This window comes from Hypomesus nipponensis, chromosome 14, assembly GCF_054491055.1.
Source record: "Hypomesus nipponensis isolate SF chromosome 14, ASM5449105v1, whole genome shotgun sequence".
NCBI lineage: Eukaryota > Metazoa > Chordata > Actinopteri > Osmeriformes > Osmeridae > Hypomesus > Hypomesus nipponensis.
In genome coordinates, this window is record NC_140374.1 from 4576291 (window position 1) to 4601199 (window position 24909).

A 24909-nucleotide genomic window follows, 5' to 3' on the forward strand; every position below is an offset into this window, starting at 1 on the left:
TGCTGTACCAGTTGCCTAGCAGCAGAAGACGCTTAGCTCCTCCCTCACGATACTTTCTTGTCGTTAGCACAGCGCTGGTCTGATTTCATAAATATAGATAATCTAGCTAGTCTACCCATTTAACCAATGTTTTATTGTATTTTCTAGTCTTTCTTACTAGTAATAATATAGTTTCAATGTACAACAATCACTTGATGATAAGACTCACTAGGTACTCGACTAGCACAGTCTGACAGACTTAAAGCGCGCATTGTTTCCCCTTTGAAAGATGGAGGAGTACATGGCAAACTTTCTCCGTTTTGCTTTTCCAAAAGCAAGTGTGTAAGGATTATGCTGACTATTGATGTCAATGCACTCAATGGCATCTGTTATGGTAAGGATACTGTTTTAGAAATAATGTGATTGTCCACAAGCTCAAAGTTGATTGCAGTAGTACGGTGAAAGATAAAACTATTTCGAGCTAGCTAGCAAATACGTTAGCACAGTAGCTATATCGAATTAGCAACTAATTTGGACAGCTAGCCAATGGCGCTAGTTGTACACAGCTCAGATACCGAGGTTTTATTTTATAGTTGGGTATACTTTTCCAATGAGCAGTGCCAGTATTGTATTCTGGATCATGAACAAAACAAATGTGACGTTTTAAGTGAGCAGCTGACACTGTGGGCGTGTAGAAGGGATGTCAATGGGGAAAATTAATTGACTGGAAATTCCTTGGCTGTCAGATGGCAGCTTCCTCTTAATGGGAAGGGCGGGGTGATGGGGCCTGGGATGCAGCTCACTAATATGGTCTCTGCAGGACGACCCAACCCTTCAAAGCAATTTCAAAGGCCACAAAGATGCCATAACCTGCGTAGACTTCAGCCCCAACCACAAGCAACTAGGTAACATCACAGTCCTATTGCTTCTCACTATGCACAATCTGCTTGCTGTCATACTATTTCAACATTAAAGGCTAGTAGTATTACTCTCATGCTGCCCAGTTCTACTTTCCAATAATTCCTCCCTTTTCTCCATGTTGTCATTAGCCACTGGGTCGGCTGATAAGTCCCTGATGATCTGGAACGTGAGTCCCAAGGCCAGGGCCTTCCGCTTTCTGGGGCATAAAGATGCTATTACTGGGATCCAGTTCTCCCCTTTTGGTGACCTTGTGGTATCTGCCTCCAGGGACATGACAGTCAGATTGTGGACCCCTAGCATGTGAGTTTTAAAGAAAGCAGCTCTGTTTTCAAGGTTGGGTGGAAATCACTGTTCTTCGACTTGTGTTGTTGCAGTTTACTTGGCTGGCACACATTAAAAAGCAAACTTGTTTAGTAGAGTTTGGTGTAGGCTTTCTAAAACTCTGCTGTGACATGATGCCAGACAAACAGTAGTTGGACACTTGGTAGTAAAATCACACACTTGCACACATACCACGTAAACAGCTTCCCAACAAAGTGTTTCCGTTTTCAGTAAAGGAGAGTCAACCGTTTTTAAAGCCCACACAGCCGTGGTGCGAAGTGTTAGCTTCTCTCACGACGGCCAGAAGCTGGTGACGGCCTCCAACGACAAGTCAGTGAAGGTCTGGAGCGTCCACAGACACCGGTTCCTCTATTCCCTCAACCAGCACACTAACTGGGTGCGCTGTGCCAGGTAATGTCTGACATGGTTTCTGTTGTTCTTTCGATCTGTTGAGCTTCCCAAATAGAATGCTGATAAATGCGGCATTTCATATTATTATTATTATTATTATTATTATATTGAATTCAATAATATTTAATATGATTCAATATTTCCTCCTGTTCTTTGCAGGTTTTCTCCCGATGGACGTCTTCTGGCCTCTTGTGGTGATGACCGCACGGTCCGACTATGGGATGCCTCCACCAAACAATGTGTGAACAGCTTCACAGACTATGGAGGGTGGGTATAGTAATACTGTATGTTCATTATTTTTTTTTATCCTGAAGGTCTTGGAAATAACTTCATACGTGTACTTTTCACAAACATTTCAAAGCTTTTTTGGACAATTGTAGTTGCTGTAATAATAAGTGCTCATACAATATATTTTCATTGGTTTCAATGAACCCCCATTCATTAATATACCTTCCTCTCATACCCCATGTTTAGGTCAGCAACATGTGTAGACTTCAACTCCAGTGGTACCTGCATAGCATCCTCAGGATCTGACAACTCCCTGAAAATCTGGGATTTAAGAACTAACAAACTACTTCAACATTACCAAGGTAGCCAACTTTCTACAAAGATGGCCACAACGTTACTTTTAGTTTAACGTGATTCTGTTTGCAATTTGTGCCTAGTAATAATTTCTGTTAATCTAAACCTCTTGTCATGGAGCAGTCCACAGTGCGGGGATCAATTGCTTTTCCTTCCATCCATCGGGTAACTACCTAATTAGCGGCTCAAATGACAACATGGTGAAGATCTTGGACCTGCTGGAGGGACGCCTCATCTATACCCTCCACGGCCACAAGGTAGCGCCAGGAGTATTTCCAACAGCAGTTTGCTTTATGAATTTGACATGCGTGATGACTGTTGCTGTGCTCTGTACATACAGGGTCCAGTCTTTGCTGTGGCCTTCTCTCGAGGGGGGGAGCTCTTTGCCTCTGGGGGTACAGATGCCCAGGTGAGCTGGTCTCCACTACCACAACACAAGACCTAATCTGATTGTAACTATGTCCATAAGATGTTTATACTGGTCTTCTTTGAGGATTTCATTTGAATCTCAGGTCTCTGATCTAGAGTAGGACAGGGCATCTATGGGCAACTTTTAAACTCGTGGTGACATTATTTATAATCTAAAATAGTAAAAAAAAAAACAAATTTATTTGAGACCAAAAGAGATGTTTACGGATGGATATTTACAGACGGACAATCTTGACAAAAATACATAATTTCCATTTTTATTTATTTTAGGTTTTGGTGTGGAAGACCAACTTTGACATCATAGACTACCGAGAGCTGCTGAGCAAGCACCGCCAGCGGGTCAGCCTGGACCCCCCCCCTCATCTGTTGGATATCTACCCCCGAGGACCCCACCTGCACTCCCCCCAGTCTGGGGCCATAAAGGTCAGAGCTCCAAAGCAAATGTTTTCCTATTATTATTCCTGTTAAATGCTATAGGCATACTAAAGATTTGAAAGTAGTAACTGGAGTTGCATTTGAACATGTTGCTGTATAATATATTGCATTGGGACCATTGCTCTAGATCAATCCCGTCGTGGCAGACACCCAGTCCACAGACCCTGACGTCATAGATGTGGACCAGACCCTCTACTCCTCTATGGTAAGCTTGCAATCTCAGCCAATAGGTAACATGGCACTACCAACTGTCCAAACATACACAAGTCATCTTTATTGATTCTCTATCAGTCAACCTCCCCTGCAACAACTCAGATTAGGAATGAAGGTCCTCCTTCAGTAAAACTCTTACAGCTGAGCTATAAGAACAGTCTACTGTAGATGGGTTCAATTTTACACACACAAATTAAACTCATTCACTATCAGTATTGTCATGTTTCTATGAGTTTACTGCAGCTGTATTTTTATCACCAATGAATGGAAAACTCAATTTCTCAAGTTATCGTCTAATCTTTGTTTGATGTATTATGTCTGCTGGCCACTAGAAAGCAGTGCAGGGCAGTCTTTTATTTCAACAAATGGGACTGCTCAATACCTTCTGTGTGCTTTCTGACAAATGCATGTGGGTCATGTACAGACTGAGGCCACAATGCCATGGGGAAGGGACTGCGACACAGCAGTAAACAGTACAACACGTGTTTAGACTCGAGTCTTCTTTAAATGACAATCTTTTTTTCTTCAAATTTTGTTTTTTTTTCTGATATTTGTACTTGTTTCTGAGTTATGAATTAGCTTTTTAATTTATGATCTTATTATTTGAATTAGGGATATCAACGGGTTAGCCTTTTAATCCATTAACCATTAAGAACATCTTTCTTCCGGTCATGTATGTCGCTCTTTAGGTTAATTTGCATACACCGCTAATGGCTTTGCTAGTTAGCGGTCTGAGGTAAAAAAAAAAAAAAGATGTGTGCCATACCAAGCTCGGTGTGGGATATTTGACTCCAGAATGGCAGCAATGCCAAATTTAAAATGTGTGATGCAGGTCTTCAGTTTAGTAGTAGTAGTCCTGGTTGCACTGTGCTACACCACAGTAAGAAGCAACCGACTACCGTGCTTGAGAAAGATGAGCTAAAAGTAAAGCTAGGGAATAAACTTAAGCAAAGCCAACAGAAAATAAGACGCCAAAAAAGAAAAAAATGTCAGCACATCCAAATCTTATTTAGTTGTGTTTAAGTTTACATTAGATTTTTGAATTGTGGTAGATTTTATAGTGTGTAAATATTTTTCCTAATGAGGTTGCATGAAAATGTACATTCAATTTTTAGAAGCCTTTGGATTTCTGTCTTTCAGGCACATTGTTGCTATCAGTTGGAGAAATGGCGTCCTTGTCTGAACGGTGTGTCATGTAGGGGTTGCTGAGCATTATCCACTGTAGTATGTTGCTTGGAAAGAATTCTCCTTTGTGTAGTCATGTCCAGTTTGTCAGAGCTGACAGATCCATTCTTTTTTCATCAGCTTGTTGAGTCTGATCGTATCATTTGTCTTGATGTCATTTCTGCCCAGCATACGACTGCATAGATGATGGAGCTGGCTATGACAGACTGGTAGAACAAGTTGAGGAATATTTTTACAAACTCCAAAAGACCAAACTTGCTTGGGACGTATAGTCATAGTGAACTTCTTGTACTGGGCAACAGTGTTGGGGGCATATCTCAGTTTTTCCACCCAGGTCGACTGTAAGGTACTGTGACTGGGGCCAGCATTGTCCAGATGTTAATGGGCCCTTTTTAGCAGATAGATGATTGCGTCATCGACAAGTATGTCTTTCAGGTAGGCAAACCAGAAGTGTTTTGGACTCTGCATTCAAACATCTTTGTAACCATCTCTGGGGGCTGTCTTAGTGTCACCCTGTCACACCTGTCTGTCAAATGTTCAACCAGAGAGAACAACACACCTGCTTTTGAACGCTAAAGAGAACAGGGCTTTTACTGCACAGTCTCTGGACTGGTCAGATTGTTTGGTTCCACCCACACACTCAAAAGCAAAGCAGCCTTTCACAATTTAGTGTGAATGCCTTCCGATGAAATTAGGTATTCAATGTGCCAATAGTATACACACACACACACACACACACACATATACATATTTTTTTTTATTAATGCCCCAAGCTCATTTATTAATTGTAGGTAGTTAAAGCACCTTGAAGTACCGTTTGTCTTTCATGTTTGGGTACACTCTTTGTGTGTCCATCATCCTTTCCACCTCTACCCTCCCTCACTCTTTCTCCCTCCTTTGCTCTCATTCAGCCCCCCTCCCCCCCTCCCCGAGAGCGCTTTTGCTCCCTGACCCCTCCTATCACTTTCTCTCCCCCTTTCCCACTCTTTCTCTGACCCTGTGTTAGGTGGTGTTAGCCGGGCTCCCTCTGAGAGTCACCCATGCATGGCAGCGCGGAGGCCCATGCCTGCCGGGGGAGAGAGGAATAGAGGGAGAGAGGGCTGGAATGGAGGGAGGAATAGAGAGAGGGGAGGAATACACGTGCCTGTGTCAAAGCCTCCTGGGTCGTCCCCCCCCCACCAGAGTGCAGAAATCCTAATAATAGATTCCCGCTCTGCCTGTCTCACGTTGACTACCTCGCAGCTCGACACAGACGCATGCATACACACAGAATGGCTAGACAGAAGCCACCACTCGGTAAAAGGCACATGACGGCCGACTTGGCGTCTGCCAAAAGCCAACTAAAGGCCTCTCAGACCATGAGAAATAAGATTCTTTGCTCGGATAAATGCAAAATATTCCAACTCTTTGGTCTATATACCAAGCGTCATGTTTGGAGGAAGCTAGGCACCACTCTTTACCTGGCCAGTACCATTACAGCACCATCTGTCGTGGGGCCTAGCCCCATAGGCCTGTAAAAATAAAAGGAAATGATTACATGCAAATGTTACATTATTTGAATTGAGATTCACTGATTTTCGCCAACAATCCGTTCTCTCTCCCTTGACCTCAGCGAGCCACGGTCTTAATAAGCCAGCTGAGGTTCAGACTGGCCCCAAGCCCCTAAGAGCTTGCCATCACAGGAGGACCAGAGCAAACATCTGTGTGTTTCACTCATCTTCCCCCTTCTCCCATGAGCACCTTCCCTCCGCCCTGACTCGGTGTTTCCTCTCTTTCCATTAATGGTTGCCAGCGTAGGCGGCGGAGCACGGGTCCAGGCCGGGGCAGCAGCACTGCAGACAGTCTCTGCATTCTTGACATGTATATCACTTGTAGAGTGTGTGTGTGAGGAAGTATGCGTAAAAGTTTGAATTGCCACCCTCTTGCCTGTGCGTGACGGAGTGCGCGCGCGCCATTGTTTGCGTTGGGTGTGCGTTTTCACTTTAGGTGGGATGAGTTTGTATGTGGTGTGACGCATTTTGTGACCTCGACTTCGTTCACCGCTGGTGCTTCCTCCTTACTTGCTCTTTTCCCTTTCTTTCTCTCACTCTCTCTCTCCATCTCTTTCCCCCTCTCCATCCCCTGCTCACTTTGGAATCGGCCATTAAGTAGCCCTGTGAGCTTGCGGCATTAGCTGGGTTCACTGCTTCTGAATGGATGGGTTAGCAGCTGAGGCTACGTCAGCATCTCACCCAGGACCTCAGAGACGCTATAGGAGGGAGGGGAAAGGGAATCCTCCCAGGCTCCATTGATCTAGGCATAGACCCCGGGGCCTTGAAATGGAGTCTCGTGCTGAACACATTCAAGTTCACTGGTAAAAATGTCAAGAGGCAAACTCCACCATCCCTGCAGGAACAGGCACGTTTTTATGTTAAGTTTTGAGAACTAGTGAAAGTCGAGGGACTGAAGTCAGTACGATGACTGGTGTGTGTATTTAACTTAATTGAATGAAGCAATGTTTAAAATGATGTTATAATCCATAGCAAGGGCAAGAATATTTTAGTTCAGTAGATTTGAGAGTTTTTCTTTACACTTTCTTTACAAGTTGTCCAGACTCCAAGTTAAAGTTTATATAACACTACATTTGAAAGAGGTCTTCCTAAACATTAAGGAAACATGAATGAAACCATTCATTGCATTCTTTTGGTGCGGGGGTGTGAAAAATACTTCTACACACTACACTTCAAACCAGACCTGTGAAGGTAGCTGTAATACACGAACATTAAGGTATTATTAATGTTTTATGAAGACCCTCATCAAGGAAAGTGTCTATCTTCTTGGATACGTCTGTACAGCCTGCACTCAAGTCTCTGTAGCTGATGGTGAGAGAAGAGTTAGGGTTACAATGTCAAGGCATAGGGCTAAATACAGCCAGACAGGTCTATTACAGGTGTTTGGGATACCTGAAAGGCAAGTGGTGCATTTCTGTTAGCCTGTGGTTCCTAGTTTCCATCTAGTGCCAGGGCCTATAATCATTTGATATCACGTCAAGTGAAAAGCCCAGACGTGAAACGACTCCAAAGCAACAACAAAAACAGACACGTACGTGTTTTATTAGACGTCAAACGTTTGGGCTTGAGTTGCATGTACTGGCTACAATAAGTCTTTGCTGTGAATCAGGTTTCATCAGACAAGACATCTCCTACCAACATGTTCTATCAGTGTCTGTCTATGTGGATGAAGAGTTCTGTGGTATGGCTTTCCATCTAACCATGCGAAAGTGTTTGTGTGTGTGTGTGTGTGTGTGAGCACCTGCCAGAGCCTCCTTCCTTACTTCCTTCCTGTTCAGGAAAGTACAGAATATTGAATGGCTCGGAGGTGTGGATAGCAGATTTAAGTGCTGTAGCAGAGCACGAGTGACAAGGCATGGCGGAAATGGCTAAAGATAAACCCTGCTCAAAGGGAGCCTACTGTCCACCAGGAGAGCTCTCAGAGATTTCCTAACAGCCGGAGAATGAAGCACATACACTCGGACACCTGAGGCCTTAAACGTTTGGAGTATTTCCGTTGATTTTGTTCCGGGATTTGGACACTTTGCATTTGTACGTCTTTTGTTTCAGGAGGTGTTTGTGTGTGTTGAACTCCATGGCCTTGCATGCGTTTGCTGTAGTATTAGGTTACGTCGCGTGACATTTCCTAACTGCTTGATCTGTCGGCGACAGGGGAGTCAAAACGGAAACTGTCTCGGGACACAGAGTACGTCTCTTTTGTCGTCAGACACCCGGCAACCCTGGGCTCCGGTGGCAACATCGGCATGTGAGCGTCCAAACATGATCGCACTCATGAAAGATACAGCAGGGGCAAGCCTTATCACTTATTCAGCAGGGTTCTCTCTTAGTTTCCTTCCTGCTCTTATCCTATCTTCCGCCCCCCTCGTCCCCTCTGACACTCTATCTTAACACCTTACGCAATGCTCACCGCACAAAGCACTCCGTTGATGCTTGAAGGCTGTGCTTGATGAAATCACTTGGAACGAAAAAAATCTTTCTAATGGTTTTCCCTCACTGTCTTTGTATGTAGATGTCGTGGTCTGAACTCATTTTTTTGTGATTTGTTGGTATACATTTTACTCCAAGGCATTACCAATGCTTGCTTTTAATGTGCACACCAATAAAAGCTACTGCCAGAGCTGTCTACGGTATGTGCTCCCTTGTGTTTGTGATGCAATATCATTCTCAAAATCCAAGCATGTTTGATATCTGATCCACTTCTACTTCAGTCCATAAAAAAGCCCTGATCTCCTTTTTTCATATTCTATAGTCTCTCTCAATTGGTCGTATTTCTTGGCCCATAATTTACAAGTATTATCTTTTTCTACTTTTATCAGTTTGTATATTGATTGGATCAGAGATTTTGTGCCGAAGCTTTATTAAGTTCTTCTTCAGAATCACCTGGTTTAGCTACCATCTGATCTCTAAATGTGAACCTTTCAACGGTTGTGTAGCCCGTGTGTAGGGTGTCCAATAACATGTCTTTAAACGTGCTCTTTAAGAGCCCAATGCGCACCTTTTGTTCTCCCTGTGCGAGACTTCCCCTCTGTATGTCCTTTCTTTCTAAATGTGCTCTCTCAAAAGCACAGGCTGTGCCCCAAGGGGCCTCTGCTGAGAATTCGCTGACAGTCAGTCAGTGCGGAAAGCTAAAAATAGAGTGCCCAGGTTTATTACAGGTATTGGGGACATCTCAAAGGCAAATTATGCACTTGTGTTTTCCTGCTTGCCATTTCTGTGTCTGAGGTGAGAGGCGTTGACGATGGAACTAAAACATCTCCCAAATGTTTTGATAATACTGGTGGTTTTCATCCTAAAGTTGTAAAGTCTTACCATTGTTATATCTTAATAATAATATTAATATAATAATGTATTCATTTAGACGCTTTTATCCATAGGTTCGTTTGAGTTCTGAACCAAAACCTTTTGATTTGCAATGAAATGCTCCTACACTGAGCTATCTCCTTAATCCCCTGAATGAGTTTTTTGATTCACAAGTCAGTTATTTTCTCTCTGTTCCTTACAACAACAACACATGCGTCACAATCAATGCCCAAACCCGGATGTCACTTTGTCACATGAGGTCCTTACAAGGACCAACATTTTGGGCAAAACCCAAAATGTAAACACAAATTAAACGCAGGGTAGGTAATGTTGTTGAGAAGCACTTCTTGTCATACTTGTTGAAATCAACTTCCCATCCTTATAGCCACCAATAAAGCTAAAGGTTTGACACTAAAATGAAATCAAACTGATATCTGTGGGCATTGCAGGACCATGATAAACATGACCAATCATTAAGGTTGGACCGGCACTAATGAACTAATGAATCAGATTCTTGGGATTGTCCTCGATTTTGCTTATTTAGTACAGTGGCACAGGAGACTGTCATATAAGTAGGTTTACTTGTGTGTGTTTTTTCCTCAATGTTTTAGACAGTTGCACACTGGTACGTGTGACATGGTGGGGCTCTCTATATAACAGTAAAACCCTAATGTTTCTGTGTAAGGCAAGGGTTGTTGGTCTAGATTGATTAATACACTGTCACGCGTTTAGTGTAGTTATTTGTGTCCTATTGAATTTGCGAGTTGTCTGCATCTGACCCCATCCTATTCTATGGCTTTGTGTGAAAAGCGGCTACCTGTGTTGATGGTGCTATTTCTGGGTGAGTGTGGGAGGCTGAGAGCCTGTGGCCTGTGGCACTGTGTGGGTAGATCAAATGGAGCACCACTCTGCCACTGCCTTGGATTGGTCTTTTCAATATGTTGCACGACAAACCCCAGAGACGAGAATTTTTGTTATTTCGAGATCATGTACCTCCAACAAACAACGTTTTTCCAGATGAGGATTGCTGACAGGTGACGGTCAGTTAACAGGGATCAAAGAACAGGTGCACTTGGAGAACGTAAGGGTTTCAAATGGCTCTTACAGCAGGTTGTTTATTTTAATATTGCTCATAGTTTTTCCTGTACTTGTTTCTGTTGTGTGGGAAAGGGAATTTTTGAGTTCCATTTTTAAGGTCGGTAAGGAATTTAAGTTTTTCCATAGCATGTTCCAGCTGTCATTATTCACATTTATACTGATACAAAAATCTGATGGAATTGTGTCAAATGTTCTGTATCAAACTGTCGATATACAAAACATTTACATTGAGACATTTAGCAGACGCTCTTATCCAGAGCGACTTACGGTAAGTACAGGGACATTCCCCCCGAGGCAAGTAGGGTGAAGTGCCTTGCCCAAGGACACAATGTCATTTTTGGTGTGGCCGGGAATCGAACTGGCGACCTTCAGATTACTAGCCCGATTCCCTAACCGCTCAGCCACCTGACTCCCATATACACTTACTGATCGGAAAATAAAATCAAGTACGGCATATTACAAAGAAAATTGTGTGTGGCGTGATTGAAGTTTTCTGCAAAAGGGAAACAAATTCACCTCCTGTGAGAGGAAGGAGCCCAAAGGGGTCATGGTCTCTCCGGAAGTATGGAATGAAACACAACCCTGGCTGAGTTCCAGGTTAAGCCATCATCAGTAGACTGTCCAACAGACCACCTGTTAAGAAGTCATTCATCTATGCCCCCAACAGTGTTGTATGATATTCACATGACCCAAACCCTTGTCCAAAATAAGTTTGGTTCCACTAGACCTGAATGAACTTCCCACAAGTCAATCCCTAATGGTTTTGCCAAATAAGTCCAGATCCAGAGCAAAAACCAAGTTCACGTGACCCCTTGTCTTGACTTGTTGCTAACGCATCAGCTACCCATGTCCATCCCAGAGACTCCGAACGCAGCCAATCTTGCTAATTTCATTCAGTGTGTTTTACCTTCTTTATAATCACTTATGGTCTGCTTACTAATATGAAATGTACTAACTGTTTTACCCGCCTAATATCTGCTAACCATTACTTTTGAGTTCTGATTCTTATTTTGATTAATTTGTATCCAGGTCAACATTGTGTCACAATACCAGATCTATACATGGCCACTGCCTTACTTTTGCCATAGACATACAGAAAAAGTTCTGTGAACCAATGTTTTCTTTGTTAAGGACTTAAAATTCCCTCAATTAAATCTGATTAGCTTTTTGTTGGTGGCAGTTAGACTAGTATGTGTGGGAATTCAGGAAAGGTTCGATGGCTCCAAGTCTGGATCTGGAGAAGGGTCTGGTTTAGCCTGGGACTCCTATTGTTTTACTTAAGGGGAATTAGCAAATGGCAGGCAGCTTATAGTAAATCGTGAGTTCCCACAGGTGCTTTGCAGAATGTTAGGTATAAGCTGAAAGCAGATTAGTTGGCATTTGTTGAGCAACGCAGCTTGGCCCTCAGTGAATCCCTCAGTAAATCCCTCCTGTTCCACCAACTTTCTGTGTATTGATGCATTTTGCCTCGTTTTCTGAGGCTTTATGAAATTGGAAGTCAGTCATTTTTCTGTACTTAACATTCTTTGTGTATTTTATCTCTCAATCCTCCCGCCAGTGTGCGTGTTTTATTTATGTGGTCAACTGTTTGGTAAATTTCCATTTGTATATGCCACCTGTTTTTGTTTTTTGCAGTGTGCTACAGTGTGAATAGGATGGCTGGTCTGTGTGTCATAAAATCTGTGATCATGCCTGGCCTTGGATTTTTGTCTAAATAGCTTGAACAAAGTCCTCCATGCATGTATACACACACTGACACGTACTTTACACCTCTCCAAATGGCATATTACCTTCTCTGTCCAGATATTTTCTATAATTGCATGTTTGCCTTTCCTTTCCCTCCTTCAGCCTCATTCCTGCACTCACCTATTTCATCTATGTATTAACTGATTACTTAATATATGTATTTATATCAACTGGGAATAATTGTACCCATAATAGATATAGATTAAATATAATGAAAAAGTATTACGCAAGTTATTGTAAAAAACAGAGAAAAACTCAATCTTATCCCTGTCATTATTGTGTCTAGTTCCCCTTGTGACCATTGTTTTTTTACTTACTGTAATTGATCCTAATTAAAGGAAGTCACCCATTTTATTCTGTTTCCACCAGTGTATTTTTAGAAAAGTCTTTGTCCTCTGTAGAGAATTATAAGTACCACTTCAAAGGCCCAATTCGGAATTGATGGCATGACCTTTTTCAGAGAACCTTGTGATGATGTTCCAAGGGTTATTTGCAGAATGGCACATGTGAGGGCAACCACTCAGAATGCACAAACAACAAGCAACGTACTGATGTCTTATTTTAGCATGGATCAATCAGATTAGGCCCCCAGAATCAAATTACCTTTTTCTCATGGAATTTTCCTGAACAGGAGTCATGTGTTTTTATGACATGTGTTTTCACATTTTTTGTTCATTAGACTAATTTTCTGAAATTCACATCTAGACCAGCTGCATTTGGCTTCCTTGGAGTGTGTCAATTCTGAATTGTGGGTTGTTTTGGGTCATGGTTTGAACCAGGTTGGCCAAATTCAATAAAATCAAAATAAACCAAGACTCAAATGTTCCTGCTCCAAAATAAATGAAAACATTGAGAAGAAAGTTAAGTATTTTGACTGCCAGTGATTTACAGAAGAGAAAGCTTGCCTAGAATTTCCAAAGGTTAATTAAAAGGCCCCACATAGATATATCATTGAAACAAACCAGCTCCATAGTACACAAAAACTCAGAATGGGTAAAATGTTCAAATGTTGCTTGACAACAACCAGAATCAACTCTGGGACAGAATGTCCATAAGTGGACCCAGCTTATGTTCAGACTTGGAACCTGAGAGAAAATCTGCATGGAGATCTACAGTTAGACGGGGTGCTCTATTGCGCTAAAACCTTTGTCACTTAAAAAAATAAATACTATATCGCTTTTTGACATGATTCAGTCCATCATTGTTTTAGCTGCATTTCTACTACTGATTTTGCTGTACAAGCTTGGTGGCCTCAACCCAGACTTCAACAGTGGGGATGCTCTTCCAGATTTTGCGGATACGTTTGATTCAGTCGCTTGGCCACAGTAAGCATAGGTGAGAATCACATATTGAAACATCTGGAGCTGTTATAATGGTCATGGGAGACATGTTGGTATTGCATCATTAAAGTTTTTAGAAGATCAATGTTAATGTTTATGGATTCGTTACTTTGCCTTAGTTTCAGTACATTTGTCCCCACATGCACAAACAACTTGTTAGAAATGTCTTTACACAGACACCTCCTGCACTTTGGGAATGTGGCCTAGCAGGAGAGTATCCTGTTGTTGGGGTGGGATATTAGCAGTGGATGTCAGCCATATTTAGCTCTCCAACTGGGAGCACCCTGTGACTTGCCGTTCTGAAGCCTAGGTCTATAGCTTGTTATTCTAGCTGGTCTCCCATAAGTGTACTGCTTGTTACTAAGGGTTTAGTTTGTGTGCTCTATACCGTGAAGACAGCAGCAGTGAGCATACTTCATCTTAACTGCAGGCCGACAGAAACAAATGTAACATGCGCCGCCGTGGAGGGGTAAACAAGCACCCACAATCCCCTCCATGCTGTGGCTTTTCTGTCGTATTGCCTCTTTCTCTGCAGAAATCAATTTTTCTCGCCACACATCCAACTATTTCCCATGTACCACACAAACACATACATAGACACACCACATCCTACCAACCTATTGGTGAATCCTTTACTTGGTAAGTCTTGAAGGAAGCACTCGATAAAAGATAAGGAGGCGGTGTGTGCCACAGACTCCTTAATGATGCACCACAAAGTCCTCTTGCAAATGCCGAGGCCAGGAGCAGCTCTCTCCTGTCCCCCCCCCACTGATGCTGTGAAGGGCAGAGGCCCAGCGTGACCTCTCACCCCCTGGAGCTCCACCTGCCAATCAACCTCCCCATTCAAAGCTTTTCTTCCCACATTCTTCGATTGCTGATGGCTGGTGGCAAACGTCGTCACATGTTCATTCTGTAGAATATTTGACCTTTCCGTTATTTTCCTTCCTCTTCATATTCCTCACTGTCTGTCTCACTACTAATCTCAGATCTCTTAATCATTTTAAATAACCATTACTTGACATTAAAAATTGTCTGCTTGTTACTACCATACATCATCCAACTCACTACTAGCGTAACAGGTCGTAGTCGCGCTGCTCGAAACTCATCCCAGTCTTTCCCCTTGCTGGCACTCGATCCTCGCGACGAATAGCCAGCTACACCAACGACAAGCTAGCTTTTCACTGGCGTGGTGGACTGCATTTATATCGGAGGAGTGAGTTTAACCGATTCACATCGGTTCCACAAGCACAAGTAAAAAAAAAAAAAATTAGTGCTTCTTGTTATGGCTGTTTGTGCTTTAGTGGTATCTGAGAATAATTTGGATTTAATGAGGTAGTAAAATGCATACAGATCTAAAATATGCTTTTACCTTGGGGTTTTTATGTGTGCCCCTTTTGAAAAATCTGTTACTGGTATAAACCCACATTGAAACCTGGTTGTTGGTGTCAAAGGGGTAACACTGGCAGCTGTTTTGGAACGTGTTGTTCGGTTTTCCCACCAACTGTTGAGTAGTTGCGTGTCAGTGAGCTTTGTTGCCTAAAAGCCCTGCCTACGACTCACACTTTGGGATTTCAGTTAATGGGTGTAGACTTTGTGTCCATTCAAATTGAATCAAACTTTATAAGGGGCTTTAAAGTGGGCTAATCTTCTGCAAAGCACAATGACGACCATTCGCTTAAAGGATTTGCCTCCGCTTCAGACTTGGGTGGGAAAGTGTGTCTGAAAAACCACCAGTTTTAGCGATTACTCTCTTCAGTAGGAATCTTATTTCTCTTCCAAGAAACCATACTCAAGCACCTTCCAAGTAAAACAGTTTTGATCTGTGCAACCCGTCTTAACGCTAGATGCCAATGTAATGTATTTAGCACAAATCGTGCTTTTTGACAATGCAACATGATGCTTATCTATCACCTCACACAAAAGCATGACAAACTCATTCTAGAAACACCTCACTTTGACGTGGAATATGAAGTTGCCAATGTAAAAAGACACTACTAACAGCAATGGTCAAAAGTAGGTTCAAATGTTACCCACTTCAGGTGAGTTCTCACTTTGAGAGAGGAGGCAGTGCGTGATAGGTGTAGGTACACGTTGGCCTATAGTGACAGAGAGTGCTTAGAATGTGAATGCTGTTTTGTTTTTTAGTCCCTGAATTTGGAAAGAGAGTGCTCATTGTCTCATGTCAAGTTGCCCTACACACAACGCCATGGGAGTACTTTGTGCAACAGAATAGATGAGGATTCCAAACAATATTACAGTTTGTTGAAACTTGGGAAAAAGCAAAAGCTACAATTTAGTAGGCTAATCTGTCTTTTATCAAGTTTGCTACACGTGCTGCGATTTTCAACAACAGTTTACTGTTAGCAGTGAGCATGGAACACAAGCTGGGGCACAAAGTAGCAATTTCTTCTGTGTCACTCCATAATACTGTTTAGTATAAATCCTTTGTAGACTGTAAAATTTAAAGACAATGGCATCAGTATTCCCTCTTCATGGCCTGACCGTTGTGTCTGCTAGGCTTATACGATATCCGCTTAGAAAGGCCCCATGGCGGTTGTTATGGCTGACCCCTGAAAATAAATATGATGAAAAAAAGAAGCCATCGTGCCGCATTGCGTGCCCAAGAATTGAAGTAAATCCCATTTACACGTTCAAACAGTCAAACCCCAACATTGAAAGTAATTAATTGGATTGTGAACTTAATACAACTATATGAATTGGAACATTTGAAGTGTTTTCAACTTGTAAATGGATGAAAATGTATTTAGTAGACAAATATTTACATTTTAAAGTACATATTTCTGTCCATAAAAGCTATGGGCAAAATTTAAAAAAAAGTCAGACTGTAGCCTATGCTGCAGTCTGACATACACATTTTACATTGCATTCATGGTGACTCACGTACCGTTTTCATTTAACCACACATACACATTCCAGACAGCGAAATCAATTTTATGGGTCACAGACTGACAAAGAGATAATTTAGCAGAAGTGGGAAGAGGAAAAATAGTGAGAGAGAGGAGGAAAGAGAGGATGTTGACAGTGCTGACAACGGTAAAATATGTGGAAGAGCAAAAATACAGGAAGGGAACAGAAAAAAACACCCATTACCTAAAGCATTAAGAAGGCCTGGCATGCAAGTGTATAGCTAAACCCACTCCAAAAGTAATCTGACATAGGGAATCATTCTGGCAGTGACAAATGTAGTGTTTTGCTAAATTTGCTGGTCCAGTATTTGTAGATACTTTTTTTCACATGTTTCTAAGGTATACTGGACAACGATAATACACATTTCATATGTTTTAAAGGCTTTTATTGGCAAAAACATCAAATATATGCTGAGTCCCCACTTTAATAGCAATCAGCATGCTCTTTTAATCCAATCAGAAAGATAGGGACTTCACCTGACTATAACTCGTTCACACATTCCCATTTTCTAAATTAAAGTATACCCCCCAAGAAACCTATTTGTGAATTGCCAATTTGATTGTAACTCCCTGTTTAATGATTCCTTAAGCAATAGAAATCAGGTTAAACGATAGTAAGTCGTTTGTGTAGTCTACACAGCCACAATTGTAGCTAATAACCTCAGCTCATTCAAAGCCAAGGTAGAATTATCCCTGCAAAACTGAGGTAGAATAATCATTTATTACAAAAATGTCATATAAGGAATTAAACCAGAATGGGTGTTAATTCACTTACAGACCTGCAAATCTGGTGGCACAGATGTTGATTAACTGAGGTCACCAAAGCATCATGTTTGTGTGTAAGCTACATAAACTAATGCTCTGGGATCCATTTGGTGAAAGAACCAGTGCAAATACTATATTCAGCCAATGACTGTTTCGTAAGTTTCATAGATGAGCTTCTTAGATCTCTTACAGTACGTCATTCTTGCAGCAGGGGAAGTTTTTGTCCTTGGTTTGAGCCAAGCTCTGTGTAGTCTACCTCTGATGTTCCTCTGCAAGCTTCTGCAGTACCACCAGATCACATGACCTCTCTAAAATGTACCTGTGCCTACTGTCAATCCAGCACATCTTCCACACTCTGGCTGACGGACTACAGTCAACATTCATTTCCCGGCTGTGGGGGCTGTAACATAAGCCGCTCAGAGCTAGCCAGATGTCATGCCATGCCCCGTGTCCAACTTGTTAACTCAATGCTAATGTAAGGCCTTGTTCCTGATCTTATGCATTGCAGATGCGCCACATAGCTGTATTTGTTGCCATTGTCTCCAGCACCTCACACGCACGCGCTCATGGCGAGATTTGTGACAGATTCGGATTCTCCCGGGGTCGTGTGACAGCTGAGTAGAATGTGGTTGTCGTGGCAACGCCGCGTTGCCCAACTTGATCTTGTTCACGTTAAGCTATCACCCATGTCCCTGTTTTAAACATCCATAGGTTAATGTCGCCACCATCTTATTTTGCTGCCAGTGAAATTTCACTTGAATATTTGATATAGGTCTTCTGGAATGCGGAGTCATTTCCCTCTCACTACTTCTATCTTTCTCACTCGGTTGACAGTCGCTCTGTCATTATCTGCGTTTCAGCCGTCTGAGCGCTAGAGTCTAACTGTGATTCTGACACAGTCGCAATGTGTGAGTTCCACATTCAGGGACGCCAGCCAGACACGGGAGACTTGACCTCCGCTTCCCATCCACGATGACTCATCCAACCACAACATTGAAAAGAGGCGGGGCTTCAGAGGTTAATCTGGAACCCAGCCAGTCGCATGGGAGGGGATGCCCATTTAACATTTGTCAGCCAGCAGTAAAACAACTGGTTTGGAATTAAGCTACAATTTCAAGGCGTGAAATTGAATAATGCCAAATCTACTAGGTAGAAGGTATAAAAAAAAAAGAAGAAAAACAGGAATATTCACTGACACAAACGTGGACAATGTCAAAAAGGGCTCACAAGGTTGTTGCTTCTTAGAGGACTATAGTAATGGTAACCTTACTGATCCAGGACAGGGTTACGGGTTGGACAGTGTTAAAGTCATAGGAGAGGTCACAACAAAATAGAACATTTCAAATCTCAAAAATACAGTAGCCTATGCTGCAGTCTGACATACACATTTGACATTCCGTTCCTGATGACTCGCGTAGATGCAGCCCTTTGCACTACATGTTTTCATTGAACCACGCATACACACGCTAAACACAATCACAGTTATTGATGTATTTATTTAGGATCTCTCCGTCTTCTTCTGCACTGTGTCTGAGTTGCTTGCCTCAGGGCCAGTCGGGGGAGGCGGAGCCTCCCTAGTGTTGCTCTGCACACGAGCAGGGGCTATGAGTCACCAACTGTGAGTTGGAGCAGTTCAAGAAACTCTCATTCATCCCCTTGCAAATGGGTCAGGGATAACCCATCTTCAGCCTCGCGTCACCTCACTCTGTCTTCTGGGGTAGATACCTCTGTCTCTTGCTTCTGTCAGCACATGCCGCACCCCTTCCTTCTTGATTTCCTCGCCACTTGTGAACGGCAATGTTGGGTATGTGCGTGGGCGTGCACACAGGAGGTTGGGGACAGCAGTCAACCTGTTATCAAACCATGGCGTCTCAGTGCTTTTTTTTTATTGCTGTGACTTATTTTATGTTCTCATTCGAGGCAAACAGACCTAACCGCGCAGTCACACTGACGGTTACAAAATACGCAGACAGATAAAAGGTTGATGGTATGCTTGAAACCGGATATTTCAGTCAGCACGTGTGGGCGGTTGCGGTGTCGAGTTATGAAACGAAGGTTAGAGATAGACGGAGGGAGGCAGGAAGACAGAGGGAGAGATGAAGCAAGGCAGAGATATAGAGGAAGTAGACAGTTCCTCTGGCAACCTCATGACTCACATTCTGGTTTCCTATTCTCGCTTTCAAAATGTACATGGTGCAAAAGTGCACCAAGACACAAAGTCCTGGGGGTGAAGGATGTTTGCGTGAGATCTTCAAGGAGAGAGAGACTGAGAGACTGAGAGACTGAGAGAAATGTTTGAGAAAGAGAGAAGGCGATGATTACAGCATGCACACATCTGTCTGTAATCCTTACAGGCATTATAGCAGAAGCAGAGCATTAGAGCCGTTCGAGCCTTACCCGTTCCCTGACTTCCTGTTAAATGTCAAAGGGCAGGGGGACAGCTGTGGCTACCACACTGGAAGTGGATGACATAGGAGAGCACACACAATCACAGCTAGCTTTTAGTACAGTATTTTGCATCTCTCTCAAGTGAGCCTGTTCTAATGAGGTTTTCAAACTTTTTTGTCACTGAGCGTGTGTGTGTGTGTGAGTGTGATAGTCTAGGAGGGTCAGGGGCCACTAATGCCTCCTTTGATTTGAATAAGGATTTCCTTGTTGGGAAAAAGCTTGAATTTAATGGCATTACATGGCATCCTGTGACCAGAAAATGTTCTCTTCCCATCAGCCCCCTCATCCCCATACTGCTGTAATCATCTTATTAAAGTATCTTTCAATCTTCCTTGGTTTTGCTTTGACCTACTCTGAATAACTGGACAAACAGTAGACTCTTCTAGAACAAATAACCAAATAAGCTTGATGTGAACTCTGGTAAATTAGGGTTGAAGTGGGGAAAATATACAACCATGGCCCTGTGCTGATAGCTTACTTCCTGGATGGATACGGCCGACAAAAAAAAAGAAGCAGTTTGAGACGCTTTGATTGTCTCGTTGTTTAGTCTGGTCAAGAACTCAGTGAGCCCTTACTGAAGTAGCTCATAAATATTGGTAATAGGAGGGATGAGATGGAGTGCTCGGTGAGTGGCTGAGGGGCCAGGGGCCAGGGCCTGCGAGGATGAATTACTTGGCCGTTGGAATTATTGGGGGGACTGGATACTGTGGATGGGGAGCTGGGTGAATATCTTACAGTGTTGAGTGCCCCACCTGTGCTCTTTTCAGTAAACCAGGACTGCCATACATGGCTAGCTAGTTGCTGAGTGGCCTAATTGCCGAGTGGCCTAATTGCTTTGAAAAAACAAAAAATTGTTTTTTTGCCTTTTCCGCTTGGTTCAAAGAAGAGAATGATGCTAGCCATGGCATACATGCTAATAACCTTTTGAAATTATGCACCTTTAATAGAACATGAAGCCATTATGAAAACATTCATGATAAACAGTGTGTCCTTTTTCCATTTTTCTTGTGAACAAGCAAATTAATAAATGACACATCCAAGTACTCCCATCCAACAAGATATTTGTGACACGATTTTGTTCGCGTAAAGTAATGGAGCTAAACTGTGATACTGTGGACATGTTACCAGTCAGAGCCGCAGACAGTGATAAACACAGGACACTACAAGAATCTAAACAAACCACACACTTTGTCAATACTTGCATACATATAGAGCAGTAAGTAATGTTACAAATACATTTCCCAAAGGATACACATCAAACATACCATACCAATCACATAATATGAATGCCCCAATATCAACAACTGTATGCCTACAGTTTATTATTATTTTAGCAGGAGATAATGGTCTTCAACATCAGGTTCAGTGTAGAAAGGTGGGTACTTTATTGAGCCCAAAGAGATATTGTGGCATCAGGTGTTATATGTTCAGATGACAAAAAAAAAATACTGGTAACCAGCGAACTGTACAAATGAGTGTCAAATAAATAAAGACAAAGCTGTCATATAGAAGAAGAATTGTGGCAAGTGCTGTGAGATGTCCCTGTAGCCATGTTGTAGCAGTGTTAGCGGTTGGGCCACAGCCACACTGTTATGTCACCAAAGTTTTCACAATGACCCTCTTGTCCAGCTTGCCACCCTCACTCTGACTGCCCAGTCGGGCTGGCAGCGAGCCACTGATGGCCTTGGTTGCCGTGACAATGGTGATATGTGGCTGGCAGTGTAACAGGTTATTAGTCGTGCGTGTGCGTGCACGTTTGTGAGAAGGAGATTGACACGCGGACACGTGTAGTCGTGGAGGATCCCGTGCCATCTTGATGTCCGATGGCAAAAACGTCCTGCTGGAGAGAATGAAAAAAGAAGAGGTGGAAAGAAGGGGTAACATGGCAGGCTAGTCTGCTGTGCGTTAATGAGCTGAACAGATGTAGCCCAGATGTAGAAGAGGTGTGTGTGTGTGTGTGTGTGTGTGTCAGTAAGACAGAGAGAGTGGGAGGATGCAGCAAAAAAAAACAGAGAACATTAGGGAAGAGGGGGCAGCCCAGCCAGACTTCCCATCCACGCACTGACAGGATGGGCCTCCCTCCCTTCCCTCCTCTCATACCTTCCCCGCTCTCGTCTCTCCAGTCCACCCCCTCCTTCGCCCCTGGCTCTTTGAAGTGAAGACAGTGCACAGGAAGCAGGCCCGGAATCGATTCCTCCATGCATTAGGTTAGGAATGTGTGACCCCCCCCCCCCCCACCCCCGACCCCTCCTCCTACTTCCTCCTCCCCCTGTTCCTGTCTCCTTTGCCCTTGTTTTCCTTTCTGTTCCTCCGTTTTGGACGGTTCACTTCTCTGCCTCAGGCACCAGGGTTGTACATTGTCTTTGTTTGTGTCTGCCAGGCACGTGTTTGATGTAGCCCATCGTCCACTGGCTAGCTCTCTACCCTCATCAGGGACTTTGCAAAAATGTAAAAGCGATTACTTTTTTTTTTCCTTTTTTTTTTTTTTACATGATGTCACAGTATTGCACTTTAATATGTGACACACCTAGGTCAAACCGTTTAGGTTTAAGTATCCAATAGCGATGTGTCGGGAAACTTTATTTTTCTCATTTTGACAGTTGGCGGAGTATTCTCGCTCATTCATACTCTCCAACTAGAGTAGCCTGTAAAATGTCTTGGTCAGAAGTTAGCATTACTTTTTAATGGACATTTGCATGAAAAATACAATTACAACAACTTTTATGTCCCACAAGGATATTCAGTTGGGTTACTTAAGCATGTAAGACCAGACAAGATATTCACTGATACACTGATTCAGTATATTTGGCCTACATCCTGTTAGTGCACATTCTGCCCTTTCCCTTCTTTTCTTCCAGGTTGTCAACCGGTTTCCAGTGCCGCATGGGAACACTGACTGCCACTCTGCCGGGTTGCCCGGGCGACAAGTAGCCAGTCCGGGTCCCAGTGAGGGGGCCAGTGACTGTGGGCGGGGTTCACCCTCACCGTCTCCGTCTGGGCCAGGTGTAGGGGCGGAGGTAGAAGGGAGAGAGGAGACGGGGGATTGGACCACGCAGGAGGTGCCCTCGGCCATGCCCATGGGGTGCCACACAACCCTACAGCACATTGTCCACCAACTTGAAATCCTCACTCAGGTGAGTTTCCAAACCGGGCGCAAGTTCCACAACCACCCTATTTGCAGACCAATATGCTGCCTCAAATGAGTATTTGTAATATTTGTGTTGCTATTGCTTCTTTTTCATTTTTTCCACGTAAGGAAAGACACGTTTTTGCGATTTGATTGACCACGTTTGTTTTTCTTTGCCAACAGAATGTGTCGATGTTGGAGAAGAGACTGACACTGACAGAGGATAAACTGAAGGAGTGTCTCCACAACCAAATCCAAATCCTGCATGGACAAGGGGAGAACAAGTGCCACACCGCAGCATCTAGCTGTGAACAAGGATTATGAACAAGGTGTGTAAGTGGCCACACTTGTTTGTGTGGAGGTGGTGGGGACTCGGGGGGTCTTCAGTTGTTTGTGTTACATGGATTTGTATGTTTCCGCATGTCATCATTTGTGTGTGCATGTGTTGTCTCCAGGTCATCATCTGTATTTCTGTGTGAAAACATACATGTGCCTGAATGCACAACTTTTTTCTTTCTTTCTTTGTCCGTGTGCAGGTAGCCTGGGTGTCTCCTTCTTTGCCATATGACTTTAACCCAAAACATTCACATCTATCAACAAAAACGTAGCTTTACCTCTAAAGCTTGAATCCAGAATGGGGTTAGAATCAAGAGTGAGATACATAATTTGTTCATTTGAAAGGAAACTTTTTCTTGCGTCTATACACATGGATTCCCTTAATAATGATTTACTGTCTATTTATACAAATAAATAAAAACATTTATATATTTTGCATATAAGCGTATCAAGTCTGTTGTGTTTGCACATGTCCTTCTCCATACCTGCACACAAATGCACAACACAATATGTCTATAAAGAATATGTAATGGCACACAATGCATTGTATTTACTCTAATTTGGCGATCTAATAAATGTTGAATGTCTGTTCTATAAACGTGATTGTTGATTGATGATTGTTTCAAGTGCATGCTGACTACAAATGCACACATGGCTCATTTACATATTCAATTCACCCTGTTTTTAACAGAAGCCATATTTAAATATGTTACAAACAACTGGGCACGCCCACTTTGTGAAGGTCTAGTCCCTCCTGTGTGTTTGTATTAGCCAAATGTGAAGTCTTGTTTTTGCGATTTCCAGATTATTGTTTCATTTTGAAATACACAATGCATGACCAATTAAAAGCTGAAGATTTGCCTTGCAGACTCATTTAAGAAAAAAAATGACAAGCCGTTATTCACTGTATGCCTGATGTGAAAGCACAAGAGTTTTAAAATGTTAAATGTATGTTAAATAGTTAGGTCATTGTTTTGGTTTTTGTATCACATTATTGTACCATATATATACAGTATATATTCTATACGACTATATCAGATGGGGGTACGTGGTGGACTATATTATTTCGAATTGGGTATGTAGATGATAAAGTTAGTATAAAGTTATCCCAATCTTTGTCATATCTTAATCCCAACCCATGTCTTTGTGTATATATTCACAATGTATTTCCCCACAAACAGTAAGAGCCACAGTTGGGGATACCCCATGTTTTAGTTTCTCTGAGTGGAGATGGGATCGGAGGTCCTGTGGCCGGGGCCCGGGGGCAGAAACTGTAAAAACACACACAAAGGGGTGTGCTCTCCGTCTGCTCTCCTTCCCACATCCTTCCTGCCCCCCCGCCCCCATGACCATCCCAAGAACCAGAGCAAAGGACATAACCACTTCACCACATGTGGGAGAAGGGATTGGAGAAGGGAACATGAGGGTTTCTTGCAACATTAGACATGGGAATCTGTCACTGAAAAACAAGTGCTGTGATGTCCCACTTCAACTGTAACTGATTATGTCCATTACAACCAGGGACTGCATATCAAGGAACCTAACATACACATAGTGTAAATTCCGATATGTTGCCATATTCTGTGTTGTGAACTGTGTAAGCTCATAATCTGCCTTTAATGACTTCCTTGAGACTGAACTGCTTGTTGATGTTGTTTAGTGGCTGACAGATGGTGATTGTGTTGACCCACAGCCTATTAGAATGCATCCAGCTCAGAGAGAGCTTTTCAGAACTAATAAAAAAAAGCGTATGTTAAGAAGTAAGTAGTCATGTTTTGTGACTATATAATGAAGAG

At 42.7% G+C, this 24909-nt stretch overlaps 1 protein-coding gene across 3 annotated transcripts; it reads left to right on the forward strand.

The window, feature by feature from the left end:
- The first annotated feature begins 33 nt into the window (after positions 1 to 33).
- Positions 34 to 23711, forward strand: poc1b (POC1 centriolar protein B). Of its 3 annotated transcripts, XM_084671870.1 has the most exons (13): positions 39 to 373; positions 800 to 884; positions 1029 to 1200; positions 1453 to 1632; positions 1792 to 1899; positions 2107 to 2222; positions 2338 to 2471; positions 2555 to 2623; positions 2914 to 3066; positions 3206 to 3283; positions 22509 to 22784; positions 22961 to 23106; positions 23314 to 23711. In XM_084671870.1, exons 1-12 carry the CDS (start codon positions 344 to 346, stop codon positions 23099 to 23101), a joined length of 1542 nt encoding a protein of 513 aa, XP_084527996.1. In that variant the 5' UTR covers positions 39 to 343; the 3' UTR covers positions 23102 to 23106; positions 23314 to 23711. The 3 variants fall into 3 exon arrangements, with proteins under 3 accessions (XP_084527997.1, XP_084527998.1, XP_084527996.1); XM_084671871.1 differs by lacking the exons at positions 22509 to 22784; positions 22961 to 23106; positions 23314 to 23711 and adding an exon at positions 8178 to 12050 and having other exon boundaries at positions 34 to 373; XM_084671872.1 differs by lacking the exons at positions 22509 to 22784; positions 22961 to 23106; positions 23314 to 23711 and adding an exon at positions 12060 to 12503 and having other exon boundaries at positions 37 to 373.
- Positions 23712 to 24909: the final 1198 nt, after the last annotated feature.